Source organism: Numenius arquata, chromosome 17, assembly GCF_964106895.1.
Source record: "Numenius arquata chromosome 17, bNumArq3.hap1.1, whole genome shotgun sequence".
NCBI lineage: Eukaryota > Metazoa > Chordata > Aves > Charadriiformes > Scolopacidae > Numenius > Numenius arquata.
In genome coordinates, this window is record NC_133592.1 from 13,499,243 (window position 1) to 13,526,833 (window position 27,591).

The 27,591-nt window shown below is 46.5% G+C and overlaps 1 protein-coding gene across 1 annotated transcript; it reads left to right on the plus strand.

The window, feature by feature from the left end:
* Positions 1-5,857: 5,857 nt before the first annotated feature.
* LOC141472959 (myosin heavy chain, skeletal muscle, adult) lies at positions 5,858-27,358 on the plus strand. The gene is made up of 39 exons (XM_074160252.1): positions 5,858-5,878; positions 6,665-6,907; positions 6,997-7,140; positions 7,236-7,392; positions 9,093-9,120; positions 9,219-9,330; positions 12,864-12,956; positions 13,086-13,149; positions 13,242-13,340; positions 13,437-13,540; positions 13,622-13,760; positions 14,147-14,265; positions 14,364-14,513; positions 15,334-15,504; positions 16,156-16,462; positions 16,556-16,629; positions 17,700-17,787; positions 17,882-17,999; positions 18,318-18,441; positions 19,049-19,185; positions 19,288-19,543; positions 20,535-20,777; positions 20,992-21,168; positions 21,254-21,399; positions 21,487-21,577; positions 21,666-22,055; positions 22,212-22,338; positions 22,527-22,645; positions 23,296-23,492; positions 23,798-23,981; positions 24,068-24,233; positions 24,405-24,529; positions 24,693-25,001; positions 25,151-25,354; positions 25,618-25,743; positions 25,838-26,008; positions 26,095-26,199; positions 26,343-26,438; positions 27,060-27,358. Exons 2-39 carry the CDS (start codon positions 6,701-6,703, stop codon positions 27,213-27,215), a joined length of 5,823 nt encoding a protein of 1,940 aa, XP_074016353.1. The 5' UTR covers positions 5,858-5,878; positions 6,665-6,700; the 3' UTR covers positions 27,216-27,358.
* Positions 27,359-27,591: the final 233 nt, after the last annotated feature.

Sequence of the window (27,591 nt, forward strand, 5' to 3'; positions counted from 1 at the left end):
CAGAGAACGCATTTCCCTATTGGCAAGTATCAGGGTAAAAAGGCAAAAACTGAGGCAGCTGTGAGCAGAGAACCACGTCTCTTCCCTGCTGGATGCACACCTGAACTGTTGAGGGACCATTCCTGACTCCTAGCTCCATTCCGGTCCCTCCATAGAACCTGACTCTTTCCTAGGACTGGGAGCAGGCACAGAGTCCTGGACATCCACTTCCTGAGAACTGCGCCAAACAGCAAGACACTGATTCTTTGAGTTCTGTGCATGGGACAGGGGGAGGAAGGCCAGCCTCCACCTCAGGTGGATTTTGAGGGTAGAAAATGGTGCTGCCAGTCAGAGCACATCCACCAAATCAGGCACTCCAAGGGAACACGGGCACAAACAAATCTCACTGCTTTTACGCAGGAGATGTTGGGCTTGCTGCGGCAACAACGCTTCTGGACTCTTCCCGGTTAAGACACTTATGGGATTGTTTAACAGAGAAGCAGAGAAGAGGGAGGTAGGTTTTAGGCCAGCTCTACTGAGTTTACATGCCTGTGCTCTGCACATTTGCCTCTATGGATGCCCGCCAACTACTTTAGGCGTCCTTAAGGACAAGATTTTGTAAATTTGGGGTACAGTTATGATTGCAATTTCCATGGGGCTGCGTGCCCAGCAGAGAGTGTTGACTCGGGATTTGCTGCCATACCTGTAGAAGAGGAGCCAGTTTCCCCTGACACGCTAATTTTGGAGTCCGGCTGCTGTCACCTGCTAAGTGCTGATGCAAAGTGGGGCAATCATCGCTCCATATGGGCCCATAAAGGATGATCTCTCAGAGAAAGTTTTAAATAGATGCAGTTGGTGTATTCCCCATATGGACTGCATGTTAAACTCAGACCTTGCCAAGTACTAGCCTCATGGAGAGAAAGATGTGTCCCCAGCAGCCTTTAGCGGGGTGAGCAGGGAATCTCCTCAGGACAGGGGCTGCAAATGCCATTTGAGCACCCTGACACTATGGCTGCTGGTCTGTTCCCCTCCACACTTGCCCAGTAGCAGGAGCCCCCCAGTTGTTTTGATGGGTGATGGAAAGCCAGACCCAGCAGTGACTGCTTCCGGAGACATTAGCTGAGAACATGAGGCGTCTGAGCAACTGTGCAAGTCGGGCACTCATACTAGTCCAGCCCAACTTCAAAGGACAGGTCTGTCATACCAGCCGCTCTGCTTACCTTTCCAGTTAGACAATCTGGTCCTTCTCCACTGAGATGCTCACTCTTTTCCAGGCTGCAGGAAGCCACATAGGAATGTCATCTCTGTAAAGAGAAGACACGACCAAAAGAAAAAGCTGTAAATCAAACTTCCTGAAGGAAATATCCATTCACTTCCCTTTTCCTGGCTGTTGGGTCAGGGAAGACCTGCAGAAATTGGTCCTTGAGTGGAGAAGCAGCATGAGGAGATAACAAAAGACCAGCCTGGTCTCTTCATGGCTGTCCTGAGATAGGATATATCTGAACCAGATAACCCACAAACACCTACGTGGAGTAGATATGGTATGCTAGGCACGGAGAAAGCTCACTTCGTATTTAATTCCCCATGACTTGTTGCCCCTCAGGAGAATTACCAGGCTTCATAACGTGGGAAGTGTGTCCGAACCATATGCAGGCTCAAGCACACAGCCATGTCTTAGCCAAAGGGCAGGGAAGAGGAGTGTTCCTCCAGAGGATGAGGGTGCCAGCATTTCTGTTCAGCTTGGGCTAGCATTCCTGGGAGTTCTCCTTTTACACAGAGGACTGCTGTCTGAAGCGACACTGCTGAAATGGAGGCTGGGCATTCCCTGTCAGGCTGCCCATCGGGTCTGGCGATGTCTCTCCCAGCACGCCTAACAAATAATTGCAGCATAACTGACACCACCATTTGAAAGCTGCACTTCTTACAGTGGATGTTTTCAAACACCCTTTGTCTCTGCACACACGGGAAATGTTTTTGCTTCATCTCTAAGCACCTCGGGTTCAATGCTGAACAAACGCAATCCCTATCCGTTACTGAAGAGAGGTTTACGATATCTTTATTTTTTCACCTAAGAAGTGCCACACACCACCATCCACGACAGACACGATCCCATTAACCCCGTGCATAGGAAATCCACTCTTGTGAAACAAATTATAAAATCAGGAAGGAAGGAGGGATGAAAGGAAGGAAAGAAAGAAGGGCGGGATTGTGGATGCTTTGATGACCACTGACATCTCACCTCTGCTGTAGATCCTGCTTCAGCAACCAATGCTGCCGACCAAGTCCGTCTTCCTACACATAAGCCTGAAGCTAGATCTTCTATGTCACACGATCCACTGGTGATTCACAGGCTGCACTGATCCCTGCAGGCATGCTCTGCTAATCCAGACAGCGTGGCTGATAACACCACCAGCATGCTGCAAATCCCACATGGACTGTTTTTTCAAAGTGGTCTTTGTTTGCTTTCCATAATCTTCCTGACTACTACTTGATTAATAGCAGTCACCTTTCAAGGTATGTTTTGCTCCTTCACACCAAACACAGCCCACACAGCTGTAACTGCTTTATGCTAGCTTCTGTTGCATGTACCTGGGGACTAAGGTGTCAATGCAGAGCTACTGATAGACAGAGGTTAACTTCCGCCCTGAGTACAGAAATTCCAAACAGAGCTCCATTGCAACTGCAGTTTCTTCTTCAAGCGGTAGCCAGTGCAGACATTCATGCTGTGGATTTGTATCTGCTGCTAGCATTTGATGAGAGAAACTTTCTGTCGAAAGACTATGGAACACAGGGAGGTGATTACAGACAGCCAACATTGCTTTATGAAGAGCAAATTGTGCCTGACTAATCTAGCGGCCTTCTACGATGGAGTGTACAAGGGAAGAGCAACAGACGTTGTCTACCCAGACTTCTCTAAGGCCTTTGAAATGGTCCCCCACAACATTTTTGTCACTAGATTGGAGAGTTATGGTTTTGATGGATGGCCTGTTGGATGGATAAGGAATTGGCTGGATGGCTGCATCCAAGAAGTCACTGGGTCAAAGGCTCGGTGTCCAAATGGAAACCAGTGGTGTTCCTCAAGGGTTTGTACCGGAATGAATACGAGTCAATATCTTCATTAATGACATACATAGAAGGACTGAGAGCAGCCTCAGCAAGGTTGCAGACAACACAGAGCTGAGTGGTGCAGTTGATACGCCGGTGGGAAGGGATCCTCCAGAGGGACCTTGGCAGGCTTGAAGAATGGGTTTATGTGAACCCAATGAAGTTCAACAAGGCCGAGGGCAAGGTCCTGCACCTGGGTCAGGGCAATCCTCACTATCAGTATACACCGGGGGATGACTGGCTTGAGAGCAGCCCTGCAGAGAGAGGTGATTCTCCCCTTCTGCTCTGCACTCATGAGACCCCACCTGGAGCATTGTATCACTTTCTTGTACTCACCCCCAGTACAGGAAAGACGAGGACCAGCTCAAGCAGGTGCAGAGGAGGGCCACAAAAGTGATCCAAGGACTGGAACACCTCTCCTATAAAGGAAGACGGAGAGAGTTGGGCTTCTTCAGTCTGGAGATGAGAAGGCTCTGAGGAGACCTCATATTGCAGCCGTTCCATATATGAAGGATGCTTCTAAGAAAGATGGAGAAAGACTTTTTTACCAACGCCTGTAGCGACAGGACAAGGGGCAAAGGTTTTAAGATGAAGAGGGTCGATTTCTGGTTGGACATAAGGGAGAGATTTTTTTAAGATGAGGCTGGTGAGACACTGGAACAGACTGGCCCCAGAATTTGGGAATGTTCCATCACTGGAAGTGTTCAAGCTCAGGTTGGACTGGGGCTTTGAGCAACCTGATGTAGTCAAAGATATTCCTGTCCACAGCAGGAGGCATTGCAGTAATTGCATCTTTTTAAGGTCCCTTCCAACCCAAAGCATTCTAAGATTCTGTGATTCTGTCCTAGAACTTCTGCATGTCCATAGGACTTGGAGATCGCCCAGAGAGGCAGGACTTCAGACGCACCCCTGTGCTCACTGTTTCTCACTGGTTGTTTCTGGGCTTCTCCTGGGCAGGGCACAGGGTGCTTCCCTCAGCCTCCCCATGACCTGTGCAGGGAGCTCAGGGGTGAGCTCTGGGTTTGAACTCCAGAAAAGTGGGTGCTGCAGTGCCAGAGCCCTGCTTGTCACAAGCTCTTCATGCACAGGCCAGTGCTCAACGCTGGGTATTACCTTGGATCACAGGCATAATTTTTCTGACCTTGCCCTTGTGCTCTTCACAGAGCTTTGTCCACTGAGTTCTTTTAATAACCAAAATGCCAATGACCAGGAGAAGGGTGTGTTTAGAGCTGACAGTGTTTAAAGCAGCTCAAGTGACAGTGCCCTTTTCCTAGAACTAGATCAGCCGCTCTCCAGGACTACCACCAAATTCCCCTTTTCTCAGAGTATCAGCATTGTACAGCACCACCTACCACCTCTGATGTTCTGATATAGGCAGCACTGTGTTGATAGCTTTTGTTGCAGGAACTGTATGAATGTGTAAGTGTGCAAGATAGTTGTGATGGGATGGGAGTGCTGGACTGAGGGTGTATCAGAGTGCAGAGGGTCTCAGAGTGTATGCTCTGTGTGTGATTGTGTGCAGAGTTGTGCTTGGGTGGAGGGGTGGGGTTTTTTTGGAGTTGTAGGTAGTGAAGGGCTACAGGGACCTCCCTTGCTTCCTCATTTGGTTGAGGACGTTGCTTGATATGTCGACAGTGGGTACATGCATAGTGGAGACACAGACTTAAACTCTTTAAGGCCTTTTAACACTTCTTTGTTGTGTGAGGGGAAATGGGAAGTATCACTGTGTATTTACTGAGTACACATATATTTGGAGTTTTTCCTGGTCTAGGTTACTTCTGCATATTGCTCTTTCTTAACCCTTAGAGTTCTCCGATAAAGATTGAGAATCAGACGTAACTTTAACTAAGAATAACTTCTCTATTAATAAATGTTCTAGCAATTGAATGTTACACATTTCTTCTAGATCAGCTAGAAAAAAACCAGTATAGTCTTCTTTTTCATGTATGAGGTACCGTGAGTGATTTGGTTTTTTTAAACTAGGTAAGACTTTTCTCTAGTATTAGTTACGACTGGCTGCAGCAACAGGGAACATGTCTGTAGTATATACATTTTGAATTTTTCAGTTTCTCCAAAATACAAAGTGCAGATTTGCTCGCATAGATATTCATTTCTTTTTATAGCTAAGGAGCCACCTTGCACACTCTAGGAACAAATTGTGTGTCTAAACTTGAACTGCTATTCTGACTTGCTGTCTCTTGGATTCCCTCTGTATTCCCTCGCTATTGCAGTCAAAGTCCTCATCCACAATAGGCCTCTGGTTTCTTTTTCAATATAACACATAATGAATTATTGAATGATATTTAGTCATGATTTGTTGTTTGTAGAATTGTCTTTTCTAATGCTGGAAAGGTAATCTCTAAATTCATGGAGCATGTGCGCTAGATACATTGTATTATTCCCATTTTACATCTTAAATAGTTGTAGTATAGAAATGCCAAAGAATCTCACATGGGTCAAAGATCAAGTTATCCCAGTAGAGGAACCCATAAATTCTCCATCCAAGTTCTTTAAGTGCCTTGTCTAGTCAAGACTCCCTTATTAATGGCCCTGTCACTATTTATAGGAAATGTATCCACAGGAATGCTAAGATGTAAAACATTTCTAAATATATCTAGGCAAATCAAATGACAATTATGTCGTTAGTTAAGTTTGCCAGACAATGTTTTGCCAAAGATGGTTTGCCAAAATATATTTTGACTGAAGGAAAAGGAAACATCCAGAGCATCTGCATACCAGACTCTATAAAAGTCTCTTCGGAGTCCTGTGCCCCGTCTTGACAGAAAATTTCAAGGTAAGTGTATGACTTCTGTGAACTTCTGGGCAAAGCATATACTTTTTTATTCTATTTAACTCCTGATAAACCTCAGATATCCATTTCTATCAGAGACTGTCTCTGTCACCAGTGATTTTATTCCAGGTTTGAAAGTAGCATTTTTTCTTTCAGCTTATACATTAGTTTTGGATATCTGTGCAATAGAAAATGAGTTGATATGTTTTTAAACAGCAGTGACTGACTTCCAGCCTCTGCCACCAGAATTAATACCGAAATTTACCAACTTTTAAGGAACAGGAAGTAATCCAACACTTTGAGATTTTTAGAAAGCAGAACAGGCAATAGTGATATTTATATCTGTTATAATGCAAGATGAATTGTCCATAGCAAGTAAATTTTCCAGTGAAAAGCCACTATTTGCTATGAGACAAGAAGTATCTCAGAAATCTTGGGTTGAATTTAAAAAAAAAATTAATCAGAGACTTATTTAATAGGAAGTCTCTGCAACGGTAACTGCAAAATTCACTAGAGTCCACTAAGTTGAAATAATACTGCTAAACTGTACTACAATACTGCAGCGCTAAAGAACTGTTCTATACTTAACTATATATCACATAGCTAGATGTCTAAGGACTAATTTCAGAAAAGTATACAAGTATTTTCAGTCAAGACTGGGAAGATTAAATCCAACTTTTGAGTTGCTCATACCTACTTAAATATTTGAAAAGATCAAAGTGCAAGGGATTTCCTCTCTTCCACATAAAGCTGTTCACTCACTTACTCAACATATCTTCCTTCCTACAGAGTACTCTGCTGACGTGTCTTCAGTAAAGTGCAGACATGGCCTCTGCAGACTCTGAGATGGCTGTCTTTGGGGAGGCGGCTCCTTACCTCCGAAAGTCAGAAAAGGAGAGAATCGAGGCCCAGAACAAGCCGTTTGATGCCAAGACATCAGTCTTTGTGGTACATCCTAAGGAATCCTTTGTGAAAGGGACAATCCAGAGCAAAGAATCAGGGAAGGTCACTGTCAAGACTGAAGCAGGAGAGGTGAGTAGAAAATAAGGCTTAAAAACTGTATGTAATTCCCAGTCTGAGCTCTTAGATGACAGTCATGCATCTCTTTCTTCATTTGACAGACCCTGACCGTAAAGGAAGATCAAATCTTCTCCATGAACCCTCCCAAGTATGATAAAATCGAGGACATGGCCATGATGACCCACCTCCACGAACCCGCTGTGCTGTACAACCTCAAAGAGCGTTATGCAGCCTGGATGATCTACGTAAGTACCAGCAGCACTCTTCCCTTGGGTAGCTGGGAGGAACTGCTCTGGAAGTGGCCAAGTGGAAGCCAACGTGCCATCTCCTTTCCTCGCAGACCTACTCGGGTCTCTTCTGCGTCACTGTCAACCCCTACAAGTGGCTGCCGGTGTACAACCCGGAGGTGGTGTTGGCCTACCGAGGCAAGAAGCGCCAGGAGGCCCCTCCACACATCTTCTCCATCTCTGACAACGCCTATCAGTTCATGCTGACTGGTGAGACAATGGCAACATCTTCATGGCCATACAAAATTTAAAAAAAAAATAATAATCATGTGTGTAGAGGTGTAAACCTCAGCATGAGCCTGTACTTAACTTATTTTACAGTTGTTGGTATTGTGCCTAATGATTTTTAAAACTCTAATTGACAGCATACAGGCAAGAGCATTGAGAAAGCTACAGTGAAGAATAATTAATAGGATGAAGTGAGTCAGTTGAAACAAAAATTGTCCCCTACCTGTTACTGAGATCTGATTTTCTCAAAATGTGACAGAAAATATTAATAGAGCTCTGATTGAATTAATCTCTCCCAAAACTGTATTGTAGGTTAATTTCTAGCTGATTTGGCTTCATGAAGACATTGTTTGAAAAAGCAAATGATCTGATTTCAAGTTTTATTCTGATATTTACAACAAGAAAGAACAAGAGACAGAATCCCAGCAAATTTGCACTCTTTGGAAACAATGATAAATGCCTCCATTTCAATTTAACTCTTAGTTAATACTCCCATATTATGGATTTGCTTCTTAAGCATGAATGTTACTTGACCAGAAACAACTAGAATTCTCTACACCAAAACTTCAATATGTAGAAGGGAATCAATGATCTGATGGTCACACATCTACAGTTTTTTCATGATTCTACAAGGACATTAGTGAACATCACAGAGTAATAAGATCGATTGTTAAAAAAAGTCCCTGAATATTGAATACAAATACAATGATGATTTGAATATTCTTTTTTTCTCCTTTTCCACTTCCACATTTAAAACTGGATAAGGTTCGTGAACAGCAGGTAGTTTGGCATTTTATTATTTTTTTTTTACATTTGCTATATTCTTTCTTTCTTTTCTTAGTTACTGCATTTAAAGCGGATTTGCAAAGACAGAAATAAACAAAAATTTAGCAGGAACAGTCTGAAACAAAAACCCAAAGCAACAAAACCCCCACATTCTTTTCTACCCCAGAAAGGATTCCTTCCTTTGAATTCACTGGTGAGAAGGAAAAAGAAGAAAAGGAGACCAAAAAAAAGATCTTGTTCAAACATTTCAACATTGATTGAAACTCTACACTTGTACAAATGAGTTAGACAAGGGGGAGATCAGAATTCTTTTGACCCATAGAGTTAGGGGCTACAATCCCTTGCAACTTAGAGATGAGACCTAATTAATCAGACTTCACAAAGGGCATTTTGTTAAAGGGGAACAGGTATCAATTGATCTCAGAGTCCTAAATTGTTCGAGGATTCACAGATGTATAAGCAGTTAGTTATACTTGGTGGGACCTTAAAAGGGCACAAAAGAAATTTGATATTATTCTCTGTGGATTCTATGGGAGTTTTTTCATATCAAAATCTTCCAATGTCTATATGAGATTTCTCTGAGGAAGATAATCAATCCTCCAGACTTCTTGAAGTCACTGGAGGTGTTCTTGCATCATTTTTCATTTCATACAGAGACTCATATGAGAAATAGGTTAAATTAAGAAGAGATGTCCTATTTCAATGACCAAAAAAGGAGTTTAAATTAATAACTCAGAAGTGAAAAAACACTGAAGAAATCCAAACTTGATAATTCCAGCCCTCTCTATATAATCCATAGGATCTCTAAGAGCACCACTTGTATTTATCACACACATTGTGTTCTATATTACTCAAGAATGCCATTAGCAGCATCTTTGTATCTGCCTCTTTCACAGATCGCGAGAACCAGTCAATCCTGATCACGTATGTACACCCCCTGCTCGGGTCCCTGCGGGGCTGCCTGGTGCCAGGGGACCTCCTGCCTGACCACACGCTCTCTGCTTCTCTCTTTGGTTGGACAGTGGAGAATCCGGTGCCGGGAAGACTGTGAACACAAAGCGTGTCATCCAGTACTTTGCAACAATTGCAGCCAGCGGAGAGAAGAAGAAGGAGGAGCAGCCTGGCAAAATGCAGGTGAGTCAGGAAAAAACTTGCCATGTAATTGCCATTTCAGCTAAACACTGTAGCTGAATCATCCTGCAGGGAACGCTTAAGGACCAAATCATTATTTAATGGCTTGAATCAATGTGGGGAAGGCAAATAAGGGAGATTTTGTGCTGGGAGTCTGCTATAGACCACCCAACCAGGACGAGGAGGCAGATGAAGTATTCTATGAGCGGCTGTCTTAAGTCTCGCAATCGCCAGCTCTTGTTCTGGTTGGGCACTTCAACTTACCGGACATCTGCTGGAAATATAACACAGCAGAGAGCAGGCAGGCTAGGAGGTTCCTCGAGTGTATGGAAGATAACTTCCTGACACAACTGGTAGGAGAGCCTACCAGGGGAGGTGCCTCGCTAGACCTACTTTTCACAAACAAAGAAGGACTAGTGGGAGATGTGGTGGTCAGAGACCATCTTGGGCTTAGTGATCATGAATTGGTCAAGTTTTCAATTCTTAGTGAGGTAAGGAAGGGGGTTAGCAAAACCTCCACCTGGGACTTCCGGAGGGCGGACTTTAGCCTGTTCATATCACTGGTTGAGAGAGTCCCTTGGGAGATAGTCCTGAAGGGCAAAGGGGTCCAGGAAGGCTGGACGCTCTTCAAGAAGGAAATCTTAAAGGCCCAGGAGCAGGCTGTCCCCATGTGTTGCAAGATTAAAGGGCGGGGAAAATGGCCGGCCTGGTTGAACAAAGAGCTTTTGATGGGACTTAGGAAAAAAAGGAGGGTCCCTTTGGATGAAGGGACAGGCAACTCAGTAGGAGTACAGAGAATAACCTCGTGTCGTGGTTTCGGCCGAATTTACCAAAACCAGACCGACAGATGGTCCTCCCTCCCCCGCTCCCCCCTTTTTCCCCCCCCAAAAAGAGGAGAGAGGAGGAGAAAGAGATAAGGAGATTCAGAAGTTTAGAATGAACTAAATTACTTTAATGAAGAATTAATATTAAAATAAAAATAAAGATGAAAATAATGAAATAGATACAATATATACAAAACCGTATCAAGCTCCCAGGATGACAGTCACGTCCCCAGCAGGCACTGGGGAAGTCCCAGACTGGACTCAGTGACGGATGGGAACTGGATTCCAGCTCTGGAGTCAGGAACACCCGGATCGGGATCAAAGGCAGATGAACAGACAGAGTCCTCTCTGGACGTCGGCCATCGCAGGAAGGGCGCTGACCCTTTGATCCCTCAGCTTTTATACTGAGCATGGGGCAGATGGGATGGAATACCCCAGTTGGTCAGGTTTGGGTCACCTCTCCTGTCCACTCCTCCCCGCTGATGTGACCCCTCTACGTTTTTTCCGTTTCCGACCCTCTAAGGGCCAAATAACGAAATTGGCTGACCTTGGTTGTTATAGCAATAAGTATAAGCAAGGACCTCTCTGCATACCATTCCTTGGCATGGAGCACAAACATTGGTCTTATCATTCTGAGAACGAGCAGTTTTCTCCACAATATGCCGTTAATTTCAGAGAGTTAAAGGAGGCCTAGCTAGGATGTAAAATTACAGAACAGAAAATTGGTTCGGTTTTACTTCAAACTGGGACACATCGTTAGGTTATACAGAGAGAAAATTAGGAAGGCAAAGGCCCAGCTGGAGCTCAACTTGGCCACTGACATAAGGGACACCAAAAAAAGTTTTTATAACTACATCAACAATAAAAAGAGATCCAGGGAGAATCTCCATCCCTTACTGGATGCAGGGGGGGAACATCACAACCAAGGACGAGGAGAAGGCTGAGATACTTAATGCCTTCTTTGCCTCCATCTTTAATAGTCAGACCAGCTACGCCCAGGGAGTTCAGCCTCCTGAGCTGGAAGATAAGGATGGAGAGCAGAACAACACCCCCATAATCCAGGAGGAAGTAGTTAATGATCTGCATATGCACCTGGATACGCATAAGTCTGCGGGACTGGATGGGATTCACCCAAGGGCACTCAGGGAGCTGGCAGGAGAGCTCACCAAGCCTCTCTCCATTATCTATCAACAATCCTGGTCAACAGGAGAGGCACCAGATGACTGGAGGGTGGCCAATGTAACGCCCATCTGCAAGAAGGGCCAGAAGGAGGATCCGGGAAACTATGGGCCTGTCAGCCTGACCTCAGTACCAGGAAAGATCATGGAGAGGATCATCTTGAGTGAGCTCTCAGGGCAAGTGCAGGGCAGCCAAGGGATCAGGGCCAGCCAGCATGGGTTTATGAAAGGGAGGTCTTGCTTAACCAACTTGATCTCTTTCTATGACCATGGGACCTGCCTTCTGGATGGGGGGAAGGCTATGGACATTGTCTACCTGGACTTTGATAAGGTCTTTGACACCGTCCCCCCACAGCGTTCTCCTGGAGAAGCTGGCGAATCATGGCATAGACAAGTGTACTCTTCATCCGGTAAAAAACTGGCTGGATGGCCGTGCCCAGAGAGTTGCGATTAATGGGGTGAAATCCAGTTGGCGGCCGGTCACTAGTGGTGTCCCTCAGGGCTCAGTCTTGGGGCCAGTCTTGTTTAATATCTTTATTGATGATCTGGATGAGGGGATTGAGTGCACCATCAGTAAGTTTGCAGATGTTGCCAAACTAGGTGGGAGTGTTGATCTGCTTGAGGGTCAGAAGGCTCTACAGAGGGATCTGGACAGGTTGGATCAATGGGCCAAGGCCAATGGAATGAGGTTTAATAAGGCCAAGTGCCAGGTCCTGCATTTGGGTCACAACCACCCCAGGCAACGCTACAGGCTTGGGGAAGAGTGGCTGCAAAGCTGCCCAGCAGAAAAGGACCTGGGGGTGTTGGTGGACAGCCAGCTTAACATGAGCCAGCAGTGTGCCCAGGTGGCCAAGAAGGCCAACAGCACCCTGACTTGTATCAGGAATAGAGTGGCCAGTAGGAGTGGTGCCTCTGTACTAAGCACTGGTGAGGCCTCACCTTGAGTACTGTGTTCAGTTCTGGGCCCCTCACTACAAGAAGGACATTGAAGTGCTGGAGCGTGTCCAGAGGAGAGCCACCAAGCTGGTGAGGAGTCTAGAGAACAAGTCATATGAGGGGAGGCTGAGGGAACTGGGCAGGTTTAGTTTGCAGAAGAGGAGGTTGAGGGGAGACCTCATTGCCCTCTGCAACCCCCTGAAAGGAGGGTGTAGAGAGGTGGGTGTTGGCCTCTTCTCCCAAGGGAACAATGACAGGACCAGAGGAAATGGTCTGAAGTTGGGGCAGGGGAGGTTTAGATTAGATATTAGGAAGAATTACTTTCCTGAGAGGGTGGTCAGGCACTGGAACAGCCTGCCCAGGGAGGTGGTTGAGTCACCATCCCTGGAGGTATTTAAGAAATGTGTAGACGTGGCACTTCAGGTCATGCGCTAGTGCCCGAGATTGCAGGGTTGGTTTTTTTTGTGTGTGTGTATGGTTGGACTGAGTGATCTCAAAGGTCCTTTCCAACCATGACAATTCTGTGATTCTTTAATGCTTTCCTCTGTTCCTGACATGACTTCTGGAAGGATAACCAGTGATAATTATCATCCTGCAGGGAACGCTTGAGGATCAAATCATCAGCGCCAACCCACTGCTGGAGGCCTTTGGAAACGCCAAGACCGTGAGGAATGACAACTCCTCGCGCTTTGTAAGTTGTTACTTTGGACAAAATCTCTCCCTCTCATTACAAGATCAGTGTTGGCCCTAGAGCATTCCACATAAAGGAGATGCCAAAAGAACTCATCCAGGCTGAAATGCTGCTTCCTCTCCTTGACAGGGCAAGTTCATCAGAATCCACTTTGGAGCCACAGGCAAACTGGCTTCTGCTGACATTGAAACTTGTAAGAGACTCTCCTGGCCTGATCCCTTTCCTTCCCAAATTCCCACCTCCATGTGCATTCCTGGGCCAAACTCTTTCTACCTTCCATGACAGATCTGCTGGAGAAGTCCAGAGTCACTTTCCAGCTCAAGGCAGAAAGAAGTTACCACATATTTTACCAGATCATGTCCAACAAGAAGCCAGAGTTAATTGGTAGGAAGGATCATTATGACTTTTTGAGGAGAAACAGTTCCCTCTATTACCTGGCTGGCAAAACTAAGCCTGTGCCTTGTCTCTTCCTGCTTTCAGACATGCTCCTCATCTCCACCAACCCGTTTGACTTCCACTATGTTAGTCAAGGTGAGGTCACTGTTCCCAGCATTGATGACCAGGAGGAGCTCATGGCTACAGATGTAAGTACTATAAGGAAAATATTTTTAATGAGATTGTTGAGGTTATTAGGCAATGTTTTTAATCCATTGTTTTGACTGCAGAGTGCCATTGACATCCTGGGCTTCACTGCTGATGAAAAAACAGCTATCTACAAGCTGACAGGGGCTGTCATGCACTACGGGAACCTGAAGTTCAAGCAGAAACAACGAGAGGAGCAGGCAGAGCCCGATGGCACAGAAGGTATCAGCAAATTCAGCAACTGACGTGTTCAAAGAACTTCTCTGTTTGCAGAGATAATATGTTAGCTTCCAAAGACAGGCTTTTCTTGGCCTGAGTCACCACATAAAACACTGAGGAGAAGCAGCTTTGGTCATTGTCTATCTAACTGCAGAGGTGCTTCCCTGAACATGGGAAATACCAGTATGTTATGAAAAGAATATGCCTAAAAAACACAGCCTGAAAGGGAGGCTGTCAACTTCTACACAGGATTTCTTCCCAGACCTTGTATATGAGACTAGACCAATGTTCTTCCATTCCTAGAACATGACCAGCAGAGTTGTTCACATTGACAAATTCTAGCCATTGTCCAAAGATAAATGCTTCTCTCTTTCTCTGCCCCTCTTTAGTGGCTGACAAGGCTGCCTACCTGATGGGCCTGAACTCAGCCGAGTTACTCAAAGCCCTGTGTTATCCCCGAGTCAAGGTTGGGAATGAATACGTGACCAAAGGTCAAAATGTGGAACAGGTAAACAGAAGATAGTTTGAAAATTGCTTGAAAGAAAACGAGGATTCTTCTTTGACCCTAGGAGGTAACTCTGGTCCTTTCTTCTGTGTTTGTTTTAGGTGAACAATGCTGTTGGCGCCCTGGCAAAGGCTGTCTATGAGAAGATGTTCCTGTGGATGGTTGTTCGCATCAACCAACAACTGGACACCAAGCAGCCCAGACAGTACTTCATTGGTGTCCTGGACATTGCTGGCTTTGAGATCTTTGATGTAAGGAGCATGGATTTGGCACCATAGTCAAGGAAGGGTCAGGGTGGGGTCATGCCGAGTCAGAAACACACTTCTTTTTAAGAAGATCCAGAAGTTTATCCTGCTCATCTGCAGTTTTCCAGAAACCCCTCTGTCTGTCACAGTAGCACCCGCAAATGGCTTTTCTAACAAACACTTTGACTGTAACATGGTCAACCTGCAGAAGAAAGCTCTGCTTTCTGACAAATGGTCTCAGAGGCCCTTGAGCTTGCAAAGGTCTTAGGCTTTGCAGACAAAGAGACAGCTTTAGGGATAAGGCTCACACAGGTGCGGACCAAGGGTGTGGACACTCTTGGAGAGGCCAAGGAAAGGGTAGTGCGACGGAAAAGTTCACAGCATGTTTCCTGTGTTGTGAATGCAGTGACGATGCCAGGACTTCTGTGTCAGGGTGGAGAAACCCCCAGATTGCTGATCTGAGTGCAGAGAAGTCCTCGGGTGGGACACTGAGGAGGTTTCCCCTCTCTGGGTGGTCAGAGAGCCGAGACACCTACATGATGCTGCAGCTAAGGTTACGGAAGGATTTGCTGTTGAGTAGCACAGTTAGAAAGAAATGCTACCTTTAGTTTGATTTCAAAAGCAATAAGAATTAAATCCTTTGAGGACAGTAAATTTTATAGCAGACGTCCTGCTAAGGAAACACACGCTTTTACGGTCTGGTTAGGAGTGGCGTTCCAGCTGGGGAACTGCCAACAGCATTAGCTAGCACTAGGAGAATGTTAGCAAAATGCTGTGGTGTTTGTCACACCTTGAGAGCCTGTGCACCTCTCTTTGCTTTGGGCAGTTCAACAGCTTTGAGCAGCTGTGCATCAACTTCACCAATGAGAAACTGCAACAGTTCTTCAACCACCACATGTTCGTGCTGGAGCAGGAGGAGTACAAGAAGGAAGGAATTGAATGGGAGTTCATTGATTTTGGGATGGACCTGGCTGCCTGCATTGAGCTCATTGAGAAGGTACCCTTTCCATACAAGTGTACGATGTGTTTTGGAATTGCGTGATTCCGTTTTCTGAGCCAGATTCAGCTCAGAAAGAACTCACAGCCAGACATTCAGTGTCAGGTAAACAAAATACTTTGCACTGAAATTTATTTTAGTGTGGGAAAGATAAATTAGGAAATGCAAACCTGTGGTAATGCAATCCTGCATTACCCGGTCTTCAAGCACGGAAAAGGTAGCCTGGCTTCCCACCAACAGACTTCTTTCAAAAAAACTGGAGTCAGACTCCTTTCCTTTTTCTTTCAAAGAGTCGACTTAGAACTCCATACACAAATTTGGGAAATAAATATCGTCTCCCCTGACCTCCAAACGGTACTAGGCCTCTCGTAGCTATTTTCCCAATTATTTTTCTGTTTACCACTTCTCCCTCCAATTCTACTCACAGTTCTAACCTGAACTGGACAGAGGTTCTTACCAGTTCTGTGAAGACAGGCTGCAGAAAGGTCAGGGAGGGCAGAAATAAGCTCTCTGGCTGAGAATAACTGCTGACAAATGTAGGCCTTATCCAGGCTGAGATACTGCCAGCAACACGCTGGTACCTTTGATGTTCATAGCACATGCTTCACATCATGATCATCTTTCTCTGTTACTTCTTGTGGTACCTTCCAGCCCATGGGCATCTTCTCCATCCTGGAAGAGGAGTGCATGTTCCCCAAGGCAACTGACACCTCTTTCAAGAACAAGCTCTATGATCAGCATCTGGGCAAGTCCAACAACTTCCAGAAGCCCAAACCTGCCAAAGGCAAGGCTGAGGCCCACTTCTCCCTGGTGCACTACGCTGGCACGGTGGACTACAACATCACTGGCTGGCTGGAGAAGAACAAGGACCCCCTGAACGAAACTGTCATTGGGTTGTACCAGAAATCATCTGTGAAGACACTGGCCTTACTCTTTGCCACCTATGGTGGGGAAGCAGGTAAGCTCTGTAAAATCCATGTGTTCATACTGTACAAAGGGGAATCTCAAAGACAATATTGAAGGCATCTCCTCATTTTCTTCAATTTTGCAGAGGCTGGTGGTGGCGGCAAGAAGGGTGGGAAGAAGAAGGGTTCTTCTTTCCAGACTGTCTCAGCTCTTTTCCGGGTAAGGGCAGAATTCATTATCTTTTTGAAGATGGAAAGCAATCTTATTCTGAATCTGAAAGGATTGTTTCAGTTTTGGTCATAGCTCTTGTCATCCTTGAAAATCCTTCCCTTGCCATCCTTGGAAATTACAGAATTACCCCCTCAGAACACCACAAAATCTCTACTTCAATGCATGCATTGTATTCCTTTTATTTCTAGAGATAGAATGATATATTCAGCCTCCTGGAATGCCTTAGGTAATTGTGTTGGACTTTTTTTTCCAAATAACTTTTGATACTGCATCCGTGTATTTTGGCTGGTTTCTTCCATGTGCCTTAGTTTGCTATTACCTTCTCTGAATAGTCCACAAAAATCTACAAAGTGTGAAGTTCTTTCTGATAACCAATCAGCTGAGCTTTAAAATAATCTTTGGAGACTTCAGAGATGCTTCTCATACCTGAAGATTTTCAGTGTTGACACACTGTAGAATTCAAAAATGATAGATTAAACATCAAAAGCAAAAAAATTCCTTGAGATTGTAAGACACTGTTTTCATTTCAATAGAGGAAAAGAATGAGTGCTAAATTACATCAATTTAATGAGTTTTGAGGTAAGTTTTCAGTTATATTTTCAAGGATTCCATTTGGCTGAGGTGGAGATACTTAGGCATACTGAATTACTATGAAAAAAAGTCAATTTATATGGGCTGTACAAATATTCCATCCATTTAAAAAGAACTTATTTAGCTGCCAAATCAGATGCTAATGACGCTTATGCAAGAGTACATATCATCCACTTAAAAGCCCAACTAAATACAACACAAAATACGAGCTGCAAGGAAAGCTTTGAGATGGCAGCTCTGTATTTGTGTAAGGGCATCAAGGAAAAATAATACTAACAATTATCCTACAAAATAATTTCAAAATAAAAAATCTGGGGATCTTCAGTTTCCAAGTTTCCCTCTGGGAGCTCTGTAAGATGTTTTAGAGAAGACAGGTCTGCATCCTGAAACACTCATTTTGATACATCCACTATTAAGCTTCCAGTGCTTATGCTTACTAATATAAACTTAATTTCCTGATCTCACAGGAGAATTTAAACAAGCTGATGGCTAACCTGAGAAGCACTCACCCCCATTTTGTACGATGCATCATCCCAAATGAAACAAAAACACCTGGTAAGGGGATCCAATAGGAGGAAAACACAAGCCACAGATGCTCTTCTCCTGAGTATCAAACAATGGGGTACTCACTAATGGTGGTATTTGTTAGGGGCCATGGAACATGAGCTGGTGCTGCATCAGCTGCGGTGCAATGGTGTGCTGGAAGGGATCAGAATTTGCAGGAAAGGATTCCCCAGCAGAGTCTTATATGCTGACTTTAAGCAAAGGTAAGAGTGCTCCACCTTTCTGTCCTTTCAGACCAAGCTGAAGAGCCTGAGTATAAACCATTATACTTTAAATTGGTACTAAAGCAGTAATACGGAAATGTTTCACCATCAGTTCATGATGATATGACATTGCTGAGATCAGGATTCTCTTGCACTTAGAGTTAATAGTAAAAATACTCTTCATATCCTGTTCTGAAAGGATGAATTGTCTCCAGGCATGAAACTGGTTCAATGACAGAGTCTGAGAAGGCTGTGGGGTTCAATCATAGTGGTGGTTTTGGTGATGTGGATTTCTTCCTGTTTTGTTTTCTTCTACAGATACAGAGTGCTTAATGCAAGTGCTATCCCAGAGGGACAGTTCATGGACAGCAAGAAGGCTTCAGAAAAGCTCCTTGGGTCCATTGATGTGGACCACACCCAGTACAGATTTGGTCACACCAAGGTAGAAACAAGACCTGCATTAAAATTATGTCAGGGAGTGGCAAGGGTGGGCTGCTTTGTCAGGGGCAGGAAGTACCTGGCCCCAGAGGACCCAAGCAAGGCAAGTGTGGAAGACCCTGGAATTGTAATCACGTTCAACCAAGAGTCCAGCTCATCAGGCAGGTTTATGACATTAAGGAAGGTCTGAGGTGAAGCCATAAAGCCTTGGTTTTTGAGATTGGTCAGGGTTACAGATAGCTATGATAAGAAGGCCCAGGCACTATTCATTAATTCCTGGAGAGATGCACAGCAATGAGATTGGTCTAACATCAAGCCAGGAAGTAAGACCACAGGTCATGGAAGAGATCACTGGAATCCATGACCAGGCATAGGTGTGGCTGAGGCTGTGGCTGAACTGGAAACCATAACTCATACAATATAGCTTAGAGAACTGAATGCTTAGGGCTGAACTTACAGGAAGCTCATAGACCCATGGGCAGAGGGCTTGGGAGGGGGCCCAAGGTGAGGCCAGTCATGGCCATTAAGGTCTACCTTAGGATCCTGAAAGACTATGTGCCCCTATTCTGTATTAACTGACAATGACATACTGCAACATTTCCTTTCTCAAGGTGTTCTTCAAAGCTGGGCTGCTGGGACTCCTGGAGGAAATGAGGGATGATAAGCTGGCAGAAATCATCACTCGCACACAAGCCAGGTGCAGGGGCTTCCTTATGAGAGTGGAGTATAGGAGAATGGTGGAGAGGAGGTAGACATTTCTCATATTTAGTTTGTTCTTGTGATACTTGACTAAAGAAGTTCAATTTCATGACATCAAAGCTATGCAATAGCCATGTGAATTTTATTTCAGGGACTCAATCTTCTGTATCCAGTACAACGTTCGTGCATTCATGAATGTCAAGCACTGGCCCTGGATGAAGCTGTTCTTCAAGATCAAGCCCTTGCTGAAGAGCGCAGAATCTGAAAAGGAGATGGCCAACATGAAGGAAGAGTTTGAGAAAACCAAGGAAGAGCTTGCAAAATCTGAGGCAAAGAGGAAGGAGCTGGAGGAGAAAATGGTGGTCCTGCTGCAGGAGAAAAATGACCTGCAGCTCCAAGTGCAGGCGGTGAATATGACTGTTCATTTGTCCCTGGGAAAAGAACTGTATACAGCCAGAATGCTTCTCACCCTAAGCAGAGACTTGCAGGAATCTGACAAACGTGCAGTAGAAAACAGTCTGAAACCCACGCTCTACCGTTGAGTAAACAGGCACTGGCAGGGGGGTGGTGAGTCTCCTAGCAGCCCCACCTCAGACTCCGTGTTCCTGCTGTCTGAGGAAAGAGCCAGGCAACAGTAGCCAACACATAATCCCCAGCAGAGCGCACTAGACTGGAAGGGAGGCATCTCCACCTACTCAGCTTTCAAAGCACTGTCTCTGCCCAACGGAGTAAAGGCAAACCTGAGAAGGCCCCTCCTTTTCCTACTTGCAGCTACACTAGAAGGCCTTGATGACTTTCAGAAACATGGATACTTCCCATTCCAAAGCAATTAGGGAAAGGCAGTTTCTTCACATGCAATGATCAACTAGTTAGCACTGGAAATGCTGGGCATGGCCTGGGAAGAAGGCACAAAGTTAGGGGATAGCAAAGGCAAGAACTCTGTTGGTCTTGCACCAAATTTTAATGCAGTTAGAAAAGTGCTAAATTTCTTTCTCGACTAAATTATTCCCAGAAAAGGAAAAGCCTTTACTTCCCAAATATTATAAGGTTCTCAATTAAAAAGAAAAAGCTACTATTTTTTTCTGTCAGGAAAAAAGACTACAAGCTCTTGCGCTTGCTGAAACTAGAAATTGAAGTGACGACTGCTTGTGGGTGCATGAGGTATTCTCACAGCTACCCTCCCTGTGAATCATTTTGAAGAGACACAAAAGATTTGGAATCAATGTTGATTCCAGATGAACAGTTTTCCCAGTTGACAGGTGGCAAGATCTTCCAGTTGCTGGAGAGGAAGGCCAGGTTCCACCCCCACTTTAACACATTCCCACTTGGTGACGTAAAAGACAGGGCGGAGAATCTTCAAAACATTTCAACCCACTAAAATCCATGTCTCCCCATCAGGAAGCAGACAGCTTGGCTGATGCAGAGGAGAGATGTGACCAGCTCATCAAAACCAAAATCCAGCTGGAAGCCAAAATTAAGGAGGTGACCGAAAGGGCTGAGGATGAGGAGGAAATCAACGCTGAGCTGACAGCCAAGAAGAGAAAACTGGAGGACGAATGTTCAGAGCTGAAGAAAGATATTGATGATCTTGAGCTAACATTGGCCAAAGTGGAGAAGGAAAAGCATGCCACTGAAAACAAGGTACACACACACAGAGTCAAATAGGGGTCATAATATCATTATTCCTTGAGGCAAAAGAGCATGCTGCATCAGGATATGTTGTCCTTGGAACACCTGAGCAGGGACTCACCTTGAGGAGTTAAATGGAAAATGAAACTCCTGGCTATGAAATACAAGGTCACTGGACCCGCAGGCTTCCTTTCCACCAGATTTTGACTCTTGCTCATATTTGTAGGTGAAAAACCTCACAGAAGAGATGGCAGCCCTGGATGAGACCATTGCCAAGCTGACAAAAGAGAAGAAAGCCCTCCAAGAGGCCCATCAGCAGACACTGGATGACCTGCAGGCAGAAGAGGACAAAGTCAACACGCTGACCAAAGCTAAGACCAAGCTGGAGCAGCAAGTGGACGATGTAAGCACACAGCCATACAGCAAGAACAGGACAGGTATGGAGTTAGACCTGGCTGGTAGAGCACTGATGGCCTTGTTCTGTTCAGCTGGAAGGGTCCCTGGAGCAGGAGAAGAAACTGCGCATGGACCTTGAGAGAGCTAAGAGGAAACTCGAAGGAGACCTGAAGCTGGCCCATGACAGCATAATGGATTTGGAAAATGACAAGCAGCAGCTGGATGAGAAACTGAAGAAGTGAGTGTGGCTGTGGGGCACCTGAGTGCTGGGCTGGTGGACTTGTCTGTGTTCTTTGAGCTCTAACATGGTTTGCTTTGCCCAAAGGAAAGACTTTGAAATCAGCCAGATCCAGAGCAAGATCGAGGACGAGCAAGCCCTGGGCATGCAGTTACAGAAGAAGATCAAGGAGCTGCAGGCAAGTGTCTGTTCCTTCCCCTCTTTCAGGCAGTCTTGGGTCAGGAAGGAGAAGGGCATGGGTGTGAAGGGTGCCTAATGTTCCCCAGGCGCGTATTGAGGAACTGGAGGAGGAAATTGAGGCAGAGCGAACCTCTCGGGCAAAAGCAGAGAAGCATCGGGCTGACCTCTCGAGGGAGCTGGAGGAGATCAGCGAGCGCCTGGAAGAAGCAGGAGGGGCCACTGCAGCTCAGATGGAGATGAACAAGAAGCGTGAGGCAGAATTTCAGAAGATGCGTCGCGACCTCGAAGAGGCCACGCTGCAGCACGAAGCCACGGCTGCCGCCCTGCGGAAGAAGCACGCGGACAGCACGGCTGAGCTTGGGGAGCAGATCGACAACCTGCAGCGAGTGAAGCAGAAGCTGGAGAAGGAGAAGAGTGAGCTGAAGATGGAGATTGACGACTTGGCCAGTAACATGGAGTCTGTCTCCAAAGCCAAGGTAAGCAAATGCAGTAGAACATGCTCACAGAGCTAAGGTATGGCACATAGGCTACACCTACCAGCCACCTTCACATTAAAAAAATCCCTGCGGCGAGTTTAAGGCAGAGCCCAGGTGTTCATCTCCTTTCCTTCCCTGGGTTTGCTTGCTATCTAGGCGAATCTGGAGAAGATGTGCCGCACTCTGGAAGACCAGCTGAGTGAGATTAAAACTAAGGAGGAGCAGAATCAGCGCATGATCAATGACCTCAACACTCAAAGAGCTCGTCTGCAGACAGAATCGGGTGAGACGCCCTTATTCCTGAGATGCAATGGGAGGATCTGGATTCCCTGAACACACCACAGGGTGAAAAGGGACAATTGGTGTCACCTCTCCAGGCCACTCCTGATTTCATGGGTTTACAGGAAGAAACTGTCAAAATAGTCATATCATTGATAGCTTAGTTACTTTTTTCCCCTTCACCCTTCCCAGGTGAATATTCACGCCAGGTGGAGGAAAAAGATGCTCTGATTTCTCAGCTGTCTAGGGGCAAGCAAGGATTTACACAACAGATTGAGGAACTCAAGAGACATCTAGAGGAAGAAATCAAGGTCTGGAATTACCCTACTGTCCACAACCTACATCACCCCTCAAAGCATGTGGAGAATATTGGTTCAATATTCTTTCCCCTAACACAGGTGGTACTGGAGGGAACACCAGTAATGCACATCCCCCAACTCATAAGCTAGAGAGGGAAGGAAGCATAACGATTTTGAGGCTGGAGAAAGTAATTCACAAGGCTTTCAGGGGAGTCTGACGATACTCTCCAAGACAGGATTCAGACACATATGTTTACACAGTTTCAGAAACAGGGGACTGAGTGGTCGGGCATTGGAATAGGCTGCCCAGGGAGGTGGTTGAGTCACCATCCCTGGATGTGTTTAAGAGACGTTTAGATGTGGTGTTGGGGGATATGATATAGGGGAGAACTTTGCAGCGTAGGGTAGATGGTTGGACTCGATGATCCCAAGGGTCTCTTCCAACCTGGATGATTCTGTGATTCTATGATTCTATGACTAGTGTCCCCGGAGCACCTGTCACTAACACATCCCCATCCTCCAGAACACGTTGATGAAGGCTTCATCAGGTCCCAGCTTTGCAGTTGCCTAATTAGAGTTTCAGTCTAATTTCACTGTCATTGTCACTGTCAAGAGGCATCTCAAGACAGATATTCAGGTTACCAATCCCAATGTCCCCACAGGCCAAGAACGCCCTGGCCCACGCCTTGCAGTCTGCTCGCCATGACTGTGACTTGCTCCGGGAACAATATGAGGAGGAGCAGGAGGCCAAGGGGGAGCTGCAGCGTGCCCTGTCCAAGGCCAACAGCGAAGTGGCCCAGTGGAGAACCAAATACGAGACGGACGCTATTCAGCGCACAGAGGAGCTGGAGGAGGCCAAGTATGTGGGGAAGGTGGGAAGTCGAATGGCTGGAGAAGACTGAGACTGTCAAGGGAAACTGGAGCCTCTGAGAGTGGCTTAGGACAGGGGTGGGCTGAAGGCAGGGATATACGGTCTTTGTGGTAAGGGGGAGTGAGAGGGAGAGGGAGAGGAAAGGAATGCTGTGGAAAAAGTGAAGATTGGAAAGACAAACGTAGCCTTTAGGGCTAGAAAGCACAAGACAGGCCAAATACTCAGTAGGTGCTAGGACACAAATGCCATCAGCCATTTAGCTCTAACCTGGAGCTGTGCTTATGTCCTCCCAGGAAGAAGCTGGCACAGCGCCTGCAGGATGCGGAGGAACACGTTGAAGCTGTCAATGCCAAATGTGCCTCCCTGGAAAAGACAAAGCAGAGGCTGCAGAATGAAGTGGAGGACCTGATGATTGACGTGGAGAGATCCAATGCTGCCTGCGCAGCTCTGGACAAGAAGCAGAAGAACTTTGACAAGGTGTTTTGGGCTCCAGGCCTGGGGCTCCTGGGCAGAGCTTCCCCTCCTGATTGCCACGTCCATACTCACGCCCCGTTTCTCTTCAGATCCTGGCAGAGTGGAAGCAGAAGTATGAGGAAACGCAGGCTGAGCTGGAGGCCTCCCAGAAGGAGTCTCGCTCTCTCAGCACGGAGCTGTTCAAGATGAAGAATGCCTATGAGGAGTCCTTGGACCACCTGGAAACGCTGAAGCGAGAGAACAAGAACTTGCAGCGTAAGTCCCTGGCCCTCTGCTCCTGGCAGGCCTTTCTCCCTGTCCGCCGCTACCACCATTCCATATGGGTCTGTGCCTGCAGGTCACCAAAGATGCTGGTCACCTTGGTGTGACAGGGCTCTTCCCATTCTGCTCTGTGCCTGACCATGCCATTGGTCTTTGTTCCCACAGAGGAGATTTCTGACCTCACGGAGCAGATTGCCGAGGGAGGAAAGGCGATTCATGAGCTGGAGAAAGTCAAGAAGCAGATTGAGCAGGAGAAATCTGAACTCCAAGCCTCCCTGGAGGAAGCCGAGGTAGACGCAGTGCTAATAAATGATGTCCAGACTGAAAGTGTGGAAGTAATAATTTTCTGCAGAGCTGGCAGGAAATGGAGCTTAGGTTTCATGAAATACTGCATAAGAGATTACTTAGAAAGGAGTCAGTAGTTTAAGTCACTGTTCCTGCTGATCTGTGCAGGCTTCTCTAGAACATGAAGAGGGGAAGATCCTGCGCCTCCAGCTTGAGCTCAACCAGGTGAAGTCTGAGATTGACAGGAAGGTAGCGGAGAAAGATGAGGAGATCGACCAGCTGAAGAGAAACCACCTCAGGATTGTGGAGTCCATGCAGAGCACCCTGGACGCTGAGATCAGGAGCAGGAATGAAGCCCTGCGGCTGAAGAAGAAGATGGAGGGAGATCTGAATGAAATGGAGATCCAACTGAGCCATGCCAACCGCGTGGCTGCAGAGGCACAAAAGAACCTGAGGAACACACAGGGAGTGCTCAAGGTATATAAGCCAGCAGGTAGCTCGCTTGCCTATTCTACTGCAGTACTGATGTCAGAATCACACACACATTAGGAAATGAGCCATGCATGTCACCATCCCACATTGCTCCCATGCTGTGCCATCTCATAATTTCCCTTTCTTCTCTAAAGGATACCCAGATACACTTGGACGACGCTCTCAGGACACAGGAGGACCTGAAGGAGCAGGTGGCCATGGTGGAGCGCAGAGCAAACCTGCTGCAGGCTGAAGTTGAGGAGCTGCGGGCAGCCCTGGAGCAGACGGAGCGCTCGAGGAAAGTGGCTGAGCAGGAGCTTCTGGATGCCACTGAACGTGTGCAGCTCCTCCATACCCAGGTCAGGCACTAGGCTCAAAATTAATCCCATCAGCAAGGAATAACACAGAAAGCAATTGCTATGCATCTTGTAAGTGATTACTATGAAACACTTGAAGAGCTGTGCCGTAATATGGCCAGTCCAGCCAGGACTGGATTGTGTCTGGTTTGCGGCTGTGGCTCTAAAGAGCATTAAAGAATTTCCTAAACAGTGCTCACACTTTCAACTCTTGATTTGGAGGCATTAGGTCTAAAAGTACAAATCACGTCTTTCTTGTTACACAGAACACCAGCTTAATCAGCACCAAGAAGAAGCTGGAAACAGACATCATGCAAATTCAGGGTGAAATGGAGGATACGATCCAGGAAGCACGCAATGCTGAAGAGAAGGCCAAGAAGGCCATCACAGATGTGAGTCGGGGGCTCCTTTCACGGCTGGTGGTGGAAGTATTCTCCCCCAAAATGCCTCGGCCCCAAAATGGCTTTCATCCGTTGTTCTCATCAGGCAGCCATGATGGCAGAAGAGCTGAAGAAGGAGCAGGACACCAGCGCCCACCTGGAGAGGATGAAGAAGAACCTGGACCAGACGGTGAAGGACCTGCAGCACCGTCTGGATGAGGCTGAGCAGCTGGCTCTGAAGGGAGGCAAGAAGCAGCTCCAGAAGCTGGAGGCCAGAGTGCGTAGGGCTTTTATTTGTGCGTGAGTGAACATGTCACGGAAGCAGCCAGCACGGAATCTCCAAAGCTGGGTTTCTTGTTGCAGGTGCGGGAGCTGGAAGGGGAGGTGGATGCTGAGCAGAAGCGCAGCGCTGAAGCCGTGAAGGGTGTGCGCAAGTACGAGAGGAGGGTGAAGGAGCTGACCTACCAGGTACGGCAGGAGGCCTCCTTGGGCTGAACGAGTTTTCTCACAGCAAGTCACATTTTGTGAACACCACTCCCACGGGGAATTGTTAACCTCACCTGGTGGGAAACCAACGATTCGTTCCCTTTCCTCCCTACTGGCCACTCTAGTCTGAGGAAGACCGGAAGAATATTCTGAGGCTCCAGGATCTGGTGGACAAGCTGCAAACGAAGGTGAAATCCTACAAGAGACAAGCTGAGGAGGCTGTAAGTATTGCCTGGAGAATGGGCAAGGGACACCTTCCATTGGGGCAGCACGCTCATTGAGATGAGTATGAATACCAGGAAGGGAGCATGGAAGAATCTCCCGTGACACAATTGACTTGGCCACGCCGTTTCAGTATGGTGTCATGAGGCCTTTCTGTGTTCTGGGCACCCTGCGTCAAGGATGAAGTGAGGGAAGCTCTGCAGCCTGTTCTATACAGGAGGTCAGACTAAACAAACCCAGGGGCCACATCCACTGACCAAGAAGTTTGTGAATCTCTGCTGCTGATCGACAGCAGAAGCCTTCAGGGTCTTTCTCAACCTAGTAAGTCACACTGGTGGCTGGGCAGCAAGTAGTGGGAGAATAAGTACACAAACGTCAAAACCAAGTGATGAAGAAGCTCCTCAGGAGTGACACAGTAGTGGAGAAGCTTGTCACAGTGGGTTCCTGACGAAGGGAGGATGAGGAGGTCTGTGTGAGGCTTATGTGTAAGCAGTGGTGGGTGGGGGATGGAGGTCTGAGCGTTCCCCCAGGGAAGAGGCACAGCCCCGCAAGGCCGAGGTGCAGGAGGAGCAAAACCCCTGCCCTGGGCTCCTCACCACCGACTCCCTCTCCCCGCACAGGAGGAGCTCTCCAACGTCAACCTCTCCAAGTTCCGCAAGATCCAGCACGAGCTGGAGGAAGCCGAGGAGCGGGCTGACATTGCAGAGTCGCAGGTCAACAAGCTGCGAGTGAAGAGTCGGGAGTTTCATGGCAAGAAGATAGAAGAGGAAGAGTGAGGAATGTCATGAGGCAGCAAAGTGACCCGAGGGCTGCACAAAATGTGAACCTCTTGGTTGCTTTCTTCTGCAATGAGTCTTTGTAGCCATGTCAATGTCTAGAGAATAAAGAACGTAGATTGCTGTGCATACACAATATGAGTAGCTTCTTCTCACTCTCTGTTTTCCAACTTTGGTCTCCCAATTAGCTATGGGATCGTTGGCTATTGGCAAACGTTTAGCTTAGTGTCCATTAGCTGTCTGAGGTGTAGCAGATGCTTTTATTTCACAAGCAGCTAAAAGTATAAGTAAGAATGTTGTTTTTCTTGCTAGGGAAAGGGCAGAGAAGACAACCAATTCACAGCAGACACAGCGCTGTTTAGGTGCTTCATTAATA